Source organism: Periplaneta americana, chromosome 17 (assembly GCF_040183065.1).
Source record: "Periplaneta americana isolate PAMFEO1 chromosome 17, P.americana_PAMFEO1_priV1, whole genome shotgun sequence".
In the NCBI taxonomy this organism is placed as follows: domain Eukaryota; kingdom Metazoa; phylum Arthropoda; class Insecta; order Blattodea; family Blattidae; genus Periplaneta; species Periplaneta americana.
Window position 1 is genome coordinate 35,416,942 of NC_091133.1, and position 18,262 is coordinate 35,435,203.

Genomic DNA, 18,262 nt, shown 5'->3' on the forward strand with positions numbered 1-18,262 from the left:
AGAATTATAATAATTAAAAAATTCTTGCATTGCATTTATAACAAAATTGTAATATATATGCTAAGCTAGATTTTGTGTTTCCTCTGAAACATTCAGATACTAAACTGACACTTGATACAGTTCTTTTATTATGTCTGTGCCAGTGAATGACTGGTAACTTTAAAATGGTTTATCCTAGTCCTGGGCGTCAGAGCATTAAAAAGCATTGAAACTTCTGTTATCTCTCTTCCCCCCTACCGCAAACATGATGTTGCAAAGAGACACAGATATAATACAAGATCTGTACATGACATATAAAGTAATTTTAATTAAACAATAAGCATGACTGCTAAGAGTATATTTATGTCAAATTATAACCTCAAATGTAGCCACTAACCAAGGGCATAGTGTAGCTGTGGTGACAAGTGTGTATTAACAGCAGCAACCAATAACATAACACCTCCATCCACAGGCTGCATATCCAACAACCAAATATCTAATTCGCTTAAACTTCCTGCACAAGATTCCTGCAATATATATATAAACCAGTAACATATCAGTTCAATCAGTTCATTTATTTGTGTTAATTTATGTAATTATTACTTTTCATTTATAATCAATGTTGTAACATTTATATAATTCTCTAGTACTGAAGTTACTGAAAGGCTTAGAAAATGATATGGCTTTCACTGCTCTCCAGCATGTTAACCCTCGTACTGGTAAGTGTGCATTTAAACTTTATGCTTTGTTTTTGCAGGATCCAAGTTAGCTTTGCCAATAGAATGAAAGACTACAGATTTCAAGTTTTCAAGTTCAGTTCCAAATGAAGATGGGATTTTTCATCCTGCTATAACTTCCAGTGGTCTACTCAGTCTCTTCTAAAATTAAGTGCCAAGTCTTTCTTGGGAGAAAAAAATAGTTGAAGTATGATGTCGATGTTCAGAAACCATGAAAGTTCTACTTCCTACTTCTTGTATGTCTCAATGGCATGTATATAGATGCTTTACATTTATTTATATGCTGTAATAAAATGCACATGATAAGAATTGTATAAGTTTTAAGATGGCCACTAACATCTAAAAATTATCAAAATGATTTAGTTACCGAGAAAGAATAGCAAAATAATTAACTAATGTGAACGAGTTTAATCATTTCATTAAAATTCGTCCAGTGGCAATACTGGGTATTTCATTTATAAGTATAATAAAATACATAGCTATAACTTCTGAACTAATATGAATTTATTGATGAAATCGATTGTTACAATGAGTGAAAACTGGGAATTTTTTTATTTTATGTCCTATAAACATCAACATGGCTTCTATTATTGGCACAGGAAATGTCCAATCAGTATTCAAGCCATGTGTTATGATTATGAAGTATCTGTGGTGTGACATTGTTGACAGCAGCATAAATTCTTTCCTGTAAATCTGTCAAATCACGTACTGGTGTCCAGTAGACCTGGTCTTTAACAAATTTTCACAGGAAAAAATCAGATGGTGTTAGGTCTGGTGATCTGGCAAGCCACACAATGTAAGGTGATCTTCTTTTGATCTATCTTGTAGGGAAGTGTTCATCTAAGAATGTGCGAACTATGTTGGCAAAGTGAGGAGGAGCCCCATCTTGCTGGAAAATTGTTCCACTAGGGAGTTGAGGTACAGCATACAGCTGCAACATATCCAGATACATGTTTACAGTGACTGTATTCTCAGCAAAAAAAGGAACCAGTGATTCTATCACATGTGATCAATTACGACATGTGGATTTTCCGACCCCTAGATGCGACAATTGTGTCTGTTCACTTTTCCAGTGACGTGGAAGGTTGCCTCATCTGAGAAGCACACTCGAGTTAGGAATGTATCATCATCTTCCAGTCCACACCTGTGGAGTAATGGTTAGCGCATCTGGCCACGAAACCAGGTGGCCCGGATTCGATTCCTGGTTGGGGCAAGTTACCTGGTTGAGGTTTTTTCCGGGGGTTTCCCTCAACCCAATATGAGCAAATGCTGGGTAACTTTCGGTGCTGGAACCCAGACTCATTTCACCGGCATTATCACCTTCATCTCATTTAGATGCTAAGTAACCTAAGATGTTGATAAAGCGTCGTAAAATAACATACTAAAATAAATAAAATCATCTTCCACTTGTGTCAACAATGTTTCTGCAAAGCGTTTTTGTTCCCATCTATCATTCAGCAATAACCTTCTGGTGTCTAGTATATACAGTCACAAAGCTTGGGATGATTTTTTACATTTCTCACAATACTTGCTAGCCACTTGGAGCGCTGTGAATACTAGGAACAATGGACTGCGCCACTGCCAATGTGATCTAATAGAGGCCGTAAGGCAGACCATGCAACTCGCTTAACCCGATCACAAAGGGTGGCGTTTCAACCATAGAAGTTAGTTGGAATGCATACTGAGTAACATATATTTCTCTAAAATGTAGTGTAATTGCATTAATAAAATTTAAAACAATGATTATGAGACACTTCAGACATAAATCACTTGCGAGTTAAGGTGTAATATTATTTTTGATGTGAAAATTACGTTGTTCGTATGTGTAATACCTGCCTTTATTTGGATTAAATATTGCGAAATTCTTGTATGTTCATTTATGCACGATTCAATAATTTTCAGTTGCAACGCACGGATATTTAGATACTAGCTAAAAGCACATGGCATTGCTCAGGTTTTCCTTTTTTGCTTCAGACTTCAGGAGATCTTGGCAACTCAAGTATAGAAAAACAAAACGAATTACTGTCTTTACTAAGCTTTCCTAGTCCCTAAAGATGAATCTTTACATAGTGTCACTTACATGAATTCTTAGCCAAAACACCTGCCAAGATTAACAGGATTTAAAATAGCTGAAGATCAGGCACCGAAGAGAAAAGATGTCATCATGTACCTTACTGTTTTTGTTTTTAATTAGTTTTGTCTTGTAGTTCAGCTAAACAAAAACATCTCCTCGGTCCCTTTACATCAGTTTAGTACAGACTCAATGTTCTACTTTGATCTAAAGCTGTGCTGACACAAATTAGTGTAATTTCCTGTCTACATGTGCTTTCGTTTGATGTTTAAAGACAGTTAACGATAAATAGGGGATTCTCTTATTCCCAATCTGAACCCCTTGGGGTCTCATGGTGAGTTACAATTTACCTCTTTGTCGCTCGTATCAAAGAATCAATATGGAAATACAAAATATATATAATAGAATTGGAGAATTTTGTACCCCTTGTCTGCTTTACGCCTGCTTATGTCTTACCCAGTTTCTTAAATATGACTTGAAAAATGACGTCTTACAAATACTCGTACATAATAATACTGTATATTAATTATGTCATTTTTATTTTATGTTACAGAACAGGCCCTACAGTATAATCTCGGAATTATTGGACTTGAAGAATAATATTTTCAGAGAAACTTATTTTAAAAATTAACAGATTGTTATTTCCAGTAGGCTTAACATACTACTGAACATTCACGACATGAAAATATGGACATAATTTAGCAATAACACATATTCGGACATGATCAACAATATTTTGAAAGACATATATTAGCATGAATACAGTGTTATTTTCAGTGAGCTTATGTACGTACAGTACATTCACATAATTGTATTGTAACTTTGTTTGAGACAGCATAAATAAAATACTACGTATATTATTTATGTAGTAAAACTACCTTTATTACTGACTAAAATAAAGTAACATATCTAAAATAATGCAAACAAATTAACAAAACAATAAAAAAAAAAACAGGTTCGAACCTGGGTTCCTCTAATCTATACGAAAGTAATTCACCTTACCACTACACTACAGAGCTATCTAGTAAACCAATTGAACTTATGTAGCCTATTATGAATGCTTTCATGTTTGCTGCCTATTATGTTTGATTTTGAATTCTTAAATATTAAAGAAAAATGTGCTCTGTGCCGTATTATATTGTATATTCATGCCACATGACACGTTCAATCAAAGGATCGTTCCTCGTAATTTTAATTTAATGTTATTTCATTTAATATTTCAGTATAATTGTATGATAACTTTGTTTGAGACAGCATAAATAAATTACTATGGATATATCATTTATGCAGTAAAAACCCGCTTTATATCGGTTTAAAATAAAATATTGTATCTAAAATAATGTTGTATATTAATTATGTCATTGTTATTTTATGTACAGAATACAGTATAATCTCGCAATAAATCATTTTTGAACTTGAATAATATTTTGAGAGAAGCTTATTTTAAATATTAACAGATTGTTATTTCCAGTAGGCTTAATATACATACTACTGTACATTCACGACATGATAATATAGATATAATTTAGCAATAACACATATTCGGACATGAACAACAATAATGTAAAAGATATATGTTTTAGAATTAATACACTGTTATTTTCAGTGAGTTTATGTACATACATTCACATAATTTTATGGTAACTATGTTTGAGACAGCATAAATAAAAGACTACGGATATATTATTTTTGTAGTAAAACTGCCTTTATGGCAGGTGAAAATAAAATAACGTATCTAAAATAATGTAAAATTATAAAAATAATAAAAAAAAATTTGAATTGAGTACAGATTCGAACCTGTGACCCCTTACACCAAAGTCAATCACCTTACCACAACACTACAGAGAGCATGATGTGCTTGAATTTATGTCTTATGAATGCTTTCATATTTGCTATCTATTATTTTGATTTTAAATTTTAAAAAATTAAACAAAAATGTGTTTTATGCCATTTTGTATTGTATATTATTGCCAATGATACATTCAATCAAGAGATCGTCCCTCATTCACGTAGTTTTAATTTAATGTTATTTTATATAATATTTCAATAACAATATGGCCGCTTTTACAACGGAAGAAGACGTGACTCGATGACGTCAATACAAAAAACAACTGACTACAGCACAGGCCATTTTAATATCATACATGCCTTATTTCGTTCTAATTTTTATTGTTTTCAATAATTTAACGTTCATCTGTCCAGTTTTAATGTAGCCTATGTTCTTCTCCGGGTTATTAAGGTTAAATGTGCCAACTTTAGCAAATATCGGTCAAAGCATATAGATTCGTATTGAGTACATACATACATACATACATACATACATACATAGCCACATTGACTTATGTGTTATGTCATATGGAAATTATAGGGTATGTTTACTATATTTAACTCATATTCCTATATTCGCAATTATACATTATAATTAAACATAATGTCATGTATGATACACCACACATTCAATTTGTCTGTATTTTAATACTACAATTGAGAACTGAATTACTGTATTTATCTACTACCTAAGAGATGAAGTAACACAATCGTACATATACTAATTTCATAGGAGTGGTATGGTAAATTTTCTGTCTACAATTAAGGAAGGTAGATGTGCTAAATTAAAATCACAATATAAATTATTTTTTATTAAACCTCAAAATAGCTTCAATTCCAAACTTAAAAATGTTGATGCGAACAGATTATGTTAACATGTAAAATTCTCTTCACATTAAAATAACACAGTTTTACAATTATTTCTGCAACATATTATGCAACAAAAAGTAAACGGAACTGATGGACACATTACACTAAATAAAACTTAGCAACGATATGCAATAAAGTTATAACATAATATTTCACTGAGCTCCATACACTGAAATAGAAAACCCGAACATACATTACAGCTGTCTAGATCGAAAGGGCATTGACTATGCCGTATTTCGCATTGTTGTGAAAAGTTGTGTAAACTGTGAAATGATCGTTATCAGTTGCAATAACTGTAAATGGCTAAAATACAATAATTTGAATAATAATATGGGCCAAGGAGACGTTTGTAGCACTATAAATTGTAAGAGTCAGTTTTCCTTCTTCCGAAAGATCCAGGTAGGTGAGTTTATAAAATATAATATATATTTTATAAAAATAATATATATACCTTATGTATTTCTTATTTCAATAGTGAAAGGTGTTAATTTTTTCAAAAGAACACAATATCAAACGTACAATACATTTTATCGTCTGCTAGGAAAAGGGTCTGCTGATGAGGTGATAGTAGCGATCCTGGTGGTTAGCAACTATCTTTGGTTGCATATTTAGTAAGTATTGAGCTTCGTGACTGTATATAGTAGACTGTGGTTACAGCTTGTACACTCACAAATGCAATCTTCTGTGGAGCACTGTATGCACTGTTGTTAATGGGATGTTCAGCTGCACACTAGCCTGTCATATGGATTTCTGCCAGCTTCTGTGAAATGCCTCACGAATGCACTTGACATTTTTCTCAGACACTTTATGCTTGGAATGTTTATCTGCTATGGATAACAAACTTCCTATTTCTCTGAGCTGCCTATCCCATTTCATTATTGATACATATGTCAGAACGGCTTCCCTCGCTCTAAAGTTGTACTGACGATGAAACAGGCTCTGCACACGAATCACAGATTTCTGTTCTGCTAATGATAGCACACATGTGATGTCCACATGGTGACTAACTCTTCCCCAACATGCAAGATATGATAAGATTTATCAAATGAAATGATCTGCACATGTGCATGATGTGATTCATCTATCAACAACAACAATGGATTAAAACTTTCAGATATATAATGATACCGTAAAGTGGGGTGACTTGAACGCTGAGGTGACTTTGAACAGTAATTTAGCTCCTTTCTAAATTAAATGCTGTAGCCAATTGCGAAAAAACTATTTAAGTTGTCAATAAATTAGTTTAGTTTTTTCGCAATAGGGTACAGCATTTAATTTAGAAGGGCGCTAAATTACTGTTCAAAGTCACCTCGGCGTTCAAAGTCACCCCGCTTTACGGTACCAACCTTTTCCTATTTGAAAGCATACTTTTGATGTTGCAACTATTTCTTTTATTATACTTATAAGCAGAACATGGTGTATATAACACAATATATATACTTTTATACATAAGCTACATATGCAAACACACTCAGAACAGTAACACTTGAAACACATTGCTATTGTAGAATTATTATTCAAAACAAAATTAAAATGCATATAAAGGCAAGGAAATGTCACAAAGCATTCTTAAATTAATGTTTTATCATTTTAACATATATTTCTATATTATACACAACAAAGATTTCACCAAATTGTGTTTACATCAGTCATACATACACAAACATAAAACAGGCCTACACAGATTGTAGGAGTTTTATTTATTTTAACGAAACTCACCCAGATGGTCTCATGAAATGCCTCCCTTACTATTCGATTCACATCAAACTCGTATATCAATCTTTCAACCTCTCCTGGAACTAAAGCCCACTTCTGAAGTGATTGTTCTGCCAGCACATATACTCGCCATTCATCAGCTTCAAATCCTGAACCATCAATTGCCACCACTTTTACAAGCTTCTACATATGGAAAAAGAAAGGATGATGACTTCATTGTTAAATCCAGAGCATTAGATACACACACATATGAAAAAAGAATAAAGCATACATTAGCAAAAACCCAAGGAAAAGAGTAAACAAGAAGAAAGTTACGTAAGCATTTCGTGAATATTCAAAACAATGTCAACACATATTTTTCATTTCAAAATTGATAAATTAATACCACTGAATAATAACAGGACGTCAGTTATTATTTCTATTAACGAACATATGTTACCAAGTACAGTTGTCAAAAAAAAAAGTGGCCACACTCGTGAACAGCGAATATTTTCTAAGTTCACTTCGGATCACGGCGATGTTACATGATGCATGTGTGCTTGTAGAAGCTGTTCTGGAACTATGGAATTATTCCATATCGACGTCTCATAGAGCAGTGGTAGAGTGCTTGCTTAATGATTCGAAGGTTGTGAGTTCAGGCCTTGTTCAAGTTTTCATTTTATTTTTTAATCATTCCTTAGCAATATAAATAATATTCAAATTATCATTTATATTCTGTTATCGTTCTTTATTGATATAAATAATAATCAAGCTATTTATATTTTGTTATCGTTCTTTTAGCGATATAAATAATATTCACATTATAATTTATTGCATTCTGTTACCATTTTTTAGCGATATATATAATATTCAAGTCATTGTTTGTATTCTGTTATCATTCTTTAATGATATAAATAATATTCACGTTATTATATTCTGTTATAGTTCTTTAGCTATATAAATAATATTCAAGTTATCACTTATATTCTGTTTTCGTTCTTTACTGTTATAAATAATATTCAAGATATTTATAGTCTGTTATTGTTCTTTCACGATATAAATAATCTGTATTTTATGTAAGTAATTATAATATAAATAACCATTTTTCTTTGTAAAATAGGTTATTTTATTTCAATAATTAATTATATTAATTAAACACACCCATATTTATCATTTATATTCTATTATCTTTCTTTAGTGATACTGTATAAATAATATTCAAGTTATTTATATTGTTATCATTCTTTAGCGATATAAATAATATCCAAGTTATAATTTATATTCAGTTATCGTTCTTTAGCAATATAAATAACATAAATTTAATATTAGGTTTGGAACAATACAGTTGTATAATACTGGTGTCAGTTTTTTTCTATTTATATTATTACATTATACTATCTTGAAACACAATAAAATGAAAGGAGTGATGAGGAATTGAACCTGAGACATTGACATCTAAATTCCGACGTTTTTCCCACTGAGCTACGAAGGCACAAGTATAGAAACATTTGCGGAAAAACTGGCCCAATCCCCCTCCAAGATTTTCTTATGATTTGAAGAAGCTAATCCAGGATCCAGGGGGTAAAGGCTAATTGGGATTTCCCGGTCTCTGATCGGGTCAAAAATCCTGATGGAACTAATATTTAACCCGTGCGGTGAATTTCGGTGAAGTCACATCCACTCTCCTCATCTCCACGCTTGAGCCCCCTGGGATCTAATAAGATGCGAAAGTGACAGTGGTGTGTGGAAAGCAACGGGAAGTTACCGCACTTATCCTCCCAAGAAAAACTGCAAACATGAGCAAAGGAAGCTTTTAACGGAAAAAGAACTAAGGAAGAGACTAGTGAAGTGCTTTATGTGAAGTGTGACATTGTATGGGGAAGAAACATGGACATTACGACGAAATGAAGAGAAACAAATAGAAACATTTGAAATGTGGATGTGGATAAGAATGGGGCATATGAAGTGGACAGACAGAATATGAAATGAAGTTGTGTTGGAAAAAGAGGGTGAAGAAAGAATATACTGAAACTGATTAGAAAGAGAAAAAGGAATTGATTGGGTCACTGGTTGAGAAGCATAACAGACGACATTAAGATATGTGGATCATATGCGGAAACTAAGAGGAAGGTGCAAAATAGGAAAGATTGTAAAATGCTGGGTTTGCAGAGAAAGACCTGCCCATGGTCAGAACTCTTATGTATGTATGTCCAGGATGCCTGGAATGTCGTGTCTGAGAATAGTCATTATTTGCAAAGACTAGTCGATTTCATGCCCACTTGACTGCAAGATGTGATCGAGATATGGGGAATATAGACTAAATATTGAATCGTGGCTCTTTGTTTTGAATGCTTAATTGTTTGAATGTTCTAAGGGAGATGCCAGTAAGTTTGTTTTGTTTATGCCACGAAAGATATTTCTGTTGAGAATAAAATCTTTTTTTCTTTCCATTTACAGCCATAATGTCATAATAAATAATGATAAAGTCATGGCATAATACCTTTATGAACGTGATGTTAATTACTAAAATAATCATAAAAGAGACAGGAGCAATTATGTATATTTTCTCTCTCTCTTAAAAACAAAACAAAAAAGGACATAAAAAGCACTAGGTTGTGTTCAAACGCAGGACCTCATGAATACCAGGCCGGAATGCTACCATTACGCTATCAAGCAACACACAGAATACTTTAATTATAACTGTAGATATCAGGAAACGTGGTCCAACTACATGTAACACCACCTGTCTCTGAATTGTAGCGAAGATACCCGAAGAGAACTTTGCTTCCGAAGAGCAGCCACTTTTTCTTTTAACAACTGTACATATCGCCATTAAATTCTATTAAGTTATTATAAACATTTCTGACGAATTTATCCTCCAGTCAATAATACTATACAACCTTCTGCTGTATGTTTATGCCATAAAACCTCAAGTACTGCAATACTATGCAACTCTTCAACTGGATCAGAAATCTAATTCACACAGAGGGGGAGAGAAATGAGTAAAAACTGCAGACAGTTGTACATTTAAAGCTAATGCCAGCCAATTAATGCACGCATAATAAAACGTTTATAGCAAATTAATAAACTTCAATATATCTGTATCCATGTCACTTCTACAGTTCTATTTTAAAAAGCAATTTATAACAGCACAAAATAATTATTGAATGTGGGTGAAATAAGTCCACTAAGGCTAGATTGATGATAGGCCTACTAAGGATAAATTTATAATGGTGATGATGATAAAAAAGTTAAATATAAATCTCTGTTTCCAATACTTACAGTTTCCATAACTTGTGAAGTTGGTAAGCCGCCAAAAATTAGTGAAGACATCCTACGACCAATACCTCCAAGCCATCCCTGTGGTGTTTTCAGGGTACGACATGAGATGGAATGTCGACCACCTGTTATCTGGGGCTGAACTAGTACAATAGTGGATGTCGTAGTAGCAAGTATACATCCAATAGGAGCTATATTAGTGAGAGAATCACATTCTTGGCCTTGTAGATCTGCATTATCTTCTACAGAAGTTCCTTCATGTGCTATGCTCGGCCAATAACGTACAGTTCCTTCAGGTGAGACAGCAATACAAGAAGGTACCTATGTAAGAGTCAATACCATAATTATTCATTATCTTGTAACATTTTTCTGTAACAAAGATTATTTTAGTCATAACAAACTCTACGTCTCAAACTTGCATAACAGTACAACCGAAAAATAATAAGAGTCTCTCTCCAGAAACTACCATCACATCAGCACGAGAGCTGTCAATGTCCCAATTTGGCATAAGTATGCGTCCCTCCCATTTCTTTCTCCTTTATTAATTCTCTTGAGTCCCGCCTCAATTGAGTCGTCCTCAGTGGTCCCTAGTTACCACACTAGCTGTTAAATATGAAGTTAGTGGTTTCAAACCCAGCCAAAGATTATGATTTTTTAAGTATAATACTGAGCATGGTTTCCTCTGGGAGAGAAGTAAAGTTGTGAGTTCAGAACAGGAAGATCTTTCCACATATTATTTTGAGTGCATATTAATGTTACTTTACAATCTCACATAGTTGTGGGTTCAGAACAGGAAGATCTTTCCACATATTATTTTGAGCGCATATTAATGTTACTTTACAATCTCACATTTTCTTAAAATATAAAGTTGACAAAAATAAGTATATAAACAGAATTACTGAAAAGAAAAACTATTTCTTGAAATTATATAAAAATGGAAAGTACAAGCCTGGTGTTGTAGATCATTTATCATTATCCAGGAAGCACTGCATGGAGGCAGATCTACTTTGCTTGATCTCTTATGCCCGTGTGCACCATTCTCGATTAAAATTTGACCATGGTTAAGTCGGCACTTGACCATTTTCAACGCCAATTTGCGGTGTATCAATCTCGATCAAAGTTAAACAAGCGAGTTGATGATGATCAAATTTGATCACGGGTGTGGGACCGATTATCTTGAATTGAACATGGTCAAGTCGAGAAAACCAAAATGGCGGCACGATTTGACGTACTTGATGGAATCGAAGATGAAATGATGTATCTTGAACATGCAAATCACCGCGGAAATAACAGAATTGGTGTTATTGTAGAAAGAGGATATCCTTTCGAAGATCTGGGAGACAGAAATTTGAAGAGAGATTTCGACTGAGTAAAGAAACAGTGTGGTGGTTAGTGGACCAAATGAACGATAGGTTAGAGTTCCCTACGAACAGAAATAATCCCGTTTCTCCAATGAACAGAGTTTTGGCAACTTTACGATCTTATGCCACAGGTGTCTTCAATATTGTTATCGGGGACACTGCTAATATACATCGAACAACAGTGCAGCGTATCACCAGTGAAGTGTCGGAAATCATTGCATCATTCTTTCCACATTTCATTGTCTTTCCAGCAAGGGCCGATCTACAAAATGTAATAGATGGATTTCATCAACTAGATGGATTTCCAGGTGTAATAGGAACAATAGATTGTACACATATTAGAATTAAATCTCCTGAGGGAGACAATGCAGAACACTTCCGTAACAGAAAGGATATTTCTCTTTGATTGTCAATCAGTGATCACAATCTATTGATAAGGGGTATTGTGGCAAGATGGGCAGGATCTGTGCATGATAGTACCATATTTCGCAACTGTGCTCGTAGAGCACAATTTGAAAATGGTGAAATACCACATGGGTATTTATTAGGAGATGGAGGTTATGACTGCAAATCGTATTTATTAACCCCGTTGCTAAATCCACTAACTCCAGCTGAACAGTGATATAATAGAGCACACATTAAAACAAGGAACACTGTAGAAAGACAGTATGGTATTTGGAAAAGAAGGTTTCCAATACTGTCAGTGGGTTTGAGATGTGGTCTGCAGAAGGCCATGACTATAATAACAGCTACTGCAGTACTGCATAACATTGCCAGAAGCACCAGCAATGAAGAACTGCCTGAAGATCCACAGATGGTGCGACTGCTAGAGGAGTTACGAGGTTTAAGAGGTCCTGACATTGATGATGATGAACCTGTTCCCCATGGAGAGTTAATGCAGCGCAATGATGCTGTGCCTGAGAGAGCATTTCATCAACCTATAATTAACCAACATTTGCAATAAGGTAAGTCAGTTAATAGCATCAGTGTAATAATTTTAAGATTCATTGCTTTTAATTGTGAACATTAATTTTTGCTTTTAATTATGAACATTAATTTTAACTTTATATTTAGCAATTTCTGAAACACTTATTTTTTAGACAAAGCACTAGAGTCATTCCGTGTCAGTGCAACCAAAATATGTCACCCACTGCATGATACTTGGTCATGAGTTTTGTGTACCAGTATAGAAGTCTGGCAGAATTTTAGATTATTCAGTTGTTGCATGAGTGAGTTACAGCCTGTTGAAGTTTATGTGTTCTCACTCAGTAACTGATATTGATGAGTGCAGAGTGGAACAAATGTAGATATAAAAAGTAAAGAATGAATGCCAGAGCCTTCATTTTTCCTTTATTTTATTCAATATACATTGGAGAATTTCACAATATGGCTTCTTGGTATCAGTATACTGGTAATTTATATACTTAAGTGTCAAATTACTTCAAAAATTAAAATATGTATAATATTATAAAGAACAATTTGCTGTATATTCAAAATTGTATTTTTTTTTAAGTTTGCCCCAGTCTTTACTAGTGAAGAAAATTGTTTTTTAGAAATGAGAGGTACTTTGATAAAATCTAGAAATTAAGCCACATAAAGCATATGGTCAATTCCACGATAGGTTGGACATTGAAGTTAAAAATTAAATTTCGTGTTCAGTATATGTTCTTTATATCATTTTCTTCAGGAAAGTTCATATTTTTAGAAATTAACAGAAAAGTTCGATTTATTTAATTCATCTTTGTTTTACATACATCCGAAGTGAATAGTTTTAGAGTGTACTTTTGATCTGTCAAATTTACTTTAGCAGTTTGTTGCCAAACCATAACTTAAAATTAATAAACAATGCTGTTCTCTGTTGTAATTCTATTAACAGAAAGAGAAGACTTTAACCCCTCCCCTGATTAACCCGAGTTAACTCGGGTTGCTAACTTGTGTCAAAATTTATTAACCCGAGTTAACTCATTTGAGTCCCATTTTCGCTACTAAGGATTATATCCCGAATATATATGCTTCCATTCTTTCATTAACCTTTTCCTCACTAGATAGCTACAGAAGTTAGTGATATTGCTATATCTGGTGGTGTTTTTTTAACTTCTTCCTTGCGAGTGGAATTCTATGCTCATATAGCATTCACACACAGTAGTGAGTAGATGCTAGTTAGTTTTGGCGGTTTCTGTTTGTGTTTAGTGTTTTTTGTGCTGTTTTGTATAAAGATGGATCAAGTTAGTGATTCCGAAACTTTTGATCAGGAATATATTCCTGTAGCAGATTAGGAAATGAAACATCGGTATCAGATGACGGAGTTATAGACCAACAAACAAATTCAGATCAGTTGATGTCGCGTCTTTTCGACAGTGGTTTGAATAGAAGACATCTGGCACTATTTCTTCTGCACCTCCAAGGTCCTCATTCCCTGAAATTTTAACATTGTTTCTGCTGACGACAATTCTCAATTTTTTTAATTATTCTTTGATAATGACCTCATCAACATTATATTCGAGGAGACGATTCGGCATCCTAATAAGTGGTCACAGAATGCTGAAAATAATTCGTGGTGGCCTACTACAGACTCTGAAATACGTGTACTTTTGGGCATAGTGATACTGCAGAACATTATTCACAAACCTGAAGAACAGATGTATTGATACAAATATTCAATGACTGCTACACCATTCTTGCCAAAACGCTCTCATATAGGAGATTTGTCGAATTGAAAAATTCCTGCACTTCACCAACAATGAGGACTACGACCCGGAAACCCACCCAAATCTGAAATTGAATGAAGTCTGGCCTATTTTTCGGAATCTAGAAAACAAATACACTCCTGACAGAGATGCCGCCATCGAAGAGAGCCTGTTAATTTATAAGGAGGTGACTAGGGTGGGTACAGTATATAATCACTAAAACGAGCCAGGTTTGGGATAGAGACATATATGCTCTGTGAATCTAGGAGCGGGTACGTTTAGTCCAGTATAATTTACACTGGAAAAGGAACCATTCTTGATAACGACTACAAGGATATTCCAATGTCTAGCCAAGTAGTCATGACACTCATAAAGGCTTTACTTGGCTGGGACTATTGTCTTACAACTGACAATTTTACACATCACCCCAGTTATCCAACATGCATTTCACACACTACAGACACTTACGGGGCTGTGAGAATGAGTAGGAAAGAGATGTCACCAGGAATGAAGAGAACAAAGCTGAAGAAGGGTGAAACTGCAACCTTCCCTTCCAGAGGGACAAGAACATTACCCTCAGGTTGAAGGATAAAAAAGATATTGTGCTTCTTAGCAGCACAATACACAGCGCTGAGATGGTCGTCATCAAGGATGATTTCAAGCCAAAAATGGTGGTCGACTATAGCAACTCAATGGGAGGAGTCGACAAGGTAGACCAGCACTTGGCAACTTATCCTGTCCCGCGAAATAGTGGAAAGCGATATTATAAAAAGATCTTCTTTCATCTTCTCGAGTTGGCCCTGTGGAATTCCTACATTTTGTATACGATATCTGAAGACAGGAAGACACCTTGGGCTATCGAATGGTGGTAATTCGTAAGATTTTCGAAAAAATACACCCCGAATGTCCTATCACTCAAGGCAGGATGGCCAGGAAAATCGCCCAACCCACTTTGGCTTACAGGTAGACATTCTCCAGAAGTTATTCCACGAACTCTGAAGAAGAACAACCAACCAGACAGTGTTTCATGTGTAGTATTGCGAGAGACTCAAAATACAATCAAATTCGACACAAGAGCAGATACTACTGTCTGGAATGCAATGTGCCACTGTGCGTAATATACTGCTTTCGAGTCTATCACACGACAAGCAACATTTAACGCCTTGATAACAGCACTGGTATTGTACCTCATAAATTAATCCATAAAAAAACATAAGTTGGTAAATAGTTTAGGAGAAAATCAAAGTGGGACAACTACCAGAGCTGGAATCTAGGTGCACGAGATAACTCAGGATAATAATTCAGGTATAAATGTATGTCTATTTCATAGTGATTTTTTAGGTATGTAAGAAAATTAGTGATGTACAGTGATTCTGCAATATTAAATGACCTCTATACGAAAATAGAGAAATATGACACTTTTTTTTACAAAACTGGTAAAATATATAGTATGGGAAGAGGTTAAAATCAGTGTCAATTACTTTTATGAATGTCAGTGAGTTTAAAAATTTGCTATTTTGAAATAAGTGTTTTTATGTAACACCCATCACAGAATATGCTTAAAGTTACTCTCTTGCTCTCAGTTTTTGTCCTGAAGGCACCAATTTTTGATAGCTAAGTCGAAATATAATGCCAAAGTAAAGTATTTTTTACATTTTTTTTAACTAAAAATAACAAGTGTTTTAATGTGACGGGTGTTACAAAATTAGAGCACGGAGAACACAGGAATTCTGTATTTTGATTTATTGCAGGTAGTTCCCACAACACATTATTAAATAGGTTTCAAATGTTGGTAAATCTGAAGTTTAAGTTATCAACAGTCGTCAATACCTGTTTCCTCCAAAATCTTACTTGTCTGAAAGATTTCCCACCAAATTTACATTAAGCTGAATGTTTGGTCGAAAGTTCTGATTTACATAAAAATTAGGCTACAAAGGTAAATGTACTTATGTTCTATTTTAGTTAATCATAGTACTTTTCTATTCTGTAACATTATTTCTTGCTTACTTAACAAGGAATGAATTACTGAAGATATTAAGCACTAGCATAACCTAAAAATATCTTGGTTTGGCTCATGGAAACTCTTCGTGCTGCATACCTTGTGATGAAAACCATGGATTGCGTATCGTTTTAGGATGTGCCTCATCTCGTAGTTGGGTTGTGTCCACTCTCTTGCACACATAGCCTCTGTTGCGTAGAATTCGCTGTGGATGTCTTTCCTCTTCTCCTGTAGTCCTTGGAGCATAGTCTCATATGCCCTGGTGCTTGGTAGTAGTAGCTGTCGTCTAATGTCTTTGATGAAGAAAGTCTCTCTCATTAGGGCATATGTCATTCTCGATGGCGCCGTTTTTCCAACTCCTAGCACTCTTTTCATGAAGCGTGCTTTCACTGTTTCTATTTGTGCCATGTCTCTGCATGTAAGTTTTTCCCAAATTATGTTCATTCCATATGTTGCTATGGGGGTTATGACTGTCTTGAAAAGCTTCATTGCTGTTTCTGTTAATAATTGCTGGAGGTGGTTGATGCTGTATATTGCTCTAATTGCTGCTGACACTTTTTGTTGTATGTGTATTCTGAAGGATTTTATGGTTGTTTGCAAGGTGTTGCCTAGGTAGGAGAACTGCGATACGAGTTCTAGTGGCTCACCGAGAAGCGTTAATCTGTCATTTGCGTTGGGCTTTTCTCCCTTTCTGAAGGTCATCTGCTTACTCTTTTGATGATTTATTTGCAGGCAGTTTTCGTCAGCCCATTTCTCGAGTTTGTTGAGTATACATTGCAGTTCCTCTTTGTTAGGCGATCCCAGTACCATGTCATCAGCGTACATTATGATCGATGTCACACTGTCTTTGGTGATATCTACGATGTCAGTCGTCTTGATGTTGAAGAGCACCGGGCTGATGGGATTCCCTTCCAGTACTCCATTTGTTTGCCTTATTTTCTTTGAGAGTGTGACCTCTCGTATACTTGAACGTAGTTGCAGTCCAGAATACTTGCCACAATTGTTGCTAATTGGCTTGAGTCTTCTAGAAGGGGCCTGAGTTTTTGAAGGAGTATATCTGTGTTGATAAGGTCGAATGCTTTCCTATAATCAATGAATACTGCGAAATATTTCTTTCCAGCGTGTCTTAAGGCATCCTCGATCTGCTCTATAAGGTAGTTCACCGCTTGTAATGTGCCTCTGCCTTTTCTGAAGCCGCATTGACATTCCGGAATGTGCCTGTCCACTGTGATCGTGATCTTATTTGTTAAGAGTTTTGAGAATATTTTGAATGCAGCGTTTGAGTGCAATGCCACGATACGAGTCTGGGTTGTTGGTGTTGTGAATTGTGCAAAAACCCATGTGAACGATCCACATCGAAAAGTGCACTGAAAGACATTCATCGCTTAATAAGTTTTGCTCAGACTAATTAAGTCACCTTATCACATTTGTGCGCATTTATTCTCATTCATAACCTAAAAATAAATGTATATTAAGCTGCTGCATTTTTAGGATACACGAAGCTGCATGTTAACCATGCAATTATTTATTTTAACGTTTTGAGATAGCTGGATACCATATATATTTAATTGCAGAATGGGGAAATCAGCAGCTGAGAGGCAACCTGAATGCTGTAGGCGAAGAAAATTAAATAAAGATAAAATTCTGTGGTGTTCGAGTAAAGGGGGATAAGTAATTTTTTGTGCAGATGGAATTTTGTTCCCCAGATGAACACACAAGTTAAATTATACAAGTGTGCAAAAATAAAAAGAATAGGC

The 18,262-nt window shown here is 34.7% G+C and overlaps 1 protein-coding gene across 5 annotated transcripts in view; it reads right to left on the reverse strand.

Moving 5' to 3' along the window:
* Nup133 (nuclear pore complex protein Nup133) overlaps window positions 1-18,262 on the reverse strand; it is a 337,303-nt gene that overhangs the window by 211,694 nt on the left and 107,347 nt on the right. For all 5 annotated transcript variants that reach the window (XM_069816497.1, XM_069816495.1, XM_069816494.1 and 2 more), the window contains 3 exons: window positions 10,462-10,779; window positions 7,204-7,383; window positions 377-506 (listed from right to left, as the gene is read on the reverse strand). In XM_069816497.1, coding sequence (XP_069672598.1) covers window positions 377-506; window positions 7,204-7,383; window positions 10,462-10,779 — 628 coding nt within the window. The remainder of the gene's footprint in view (window positions 1-376; window positions 507-7,203; window positions 7,384-10,461; window positions 10,780-18,262) is intronic.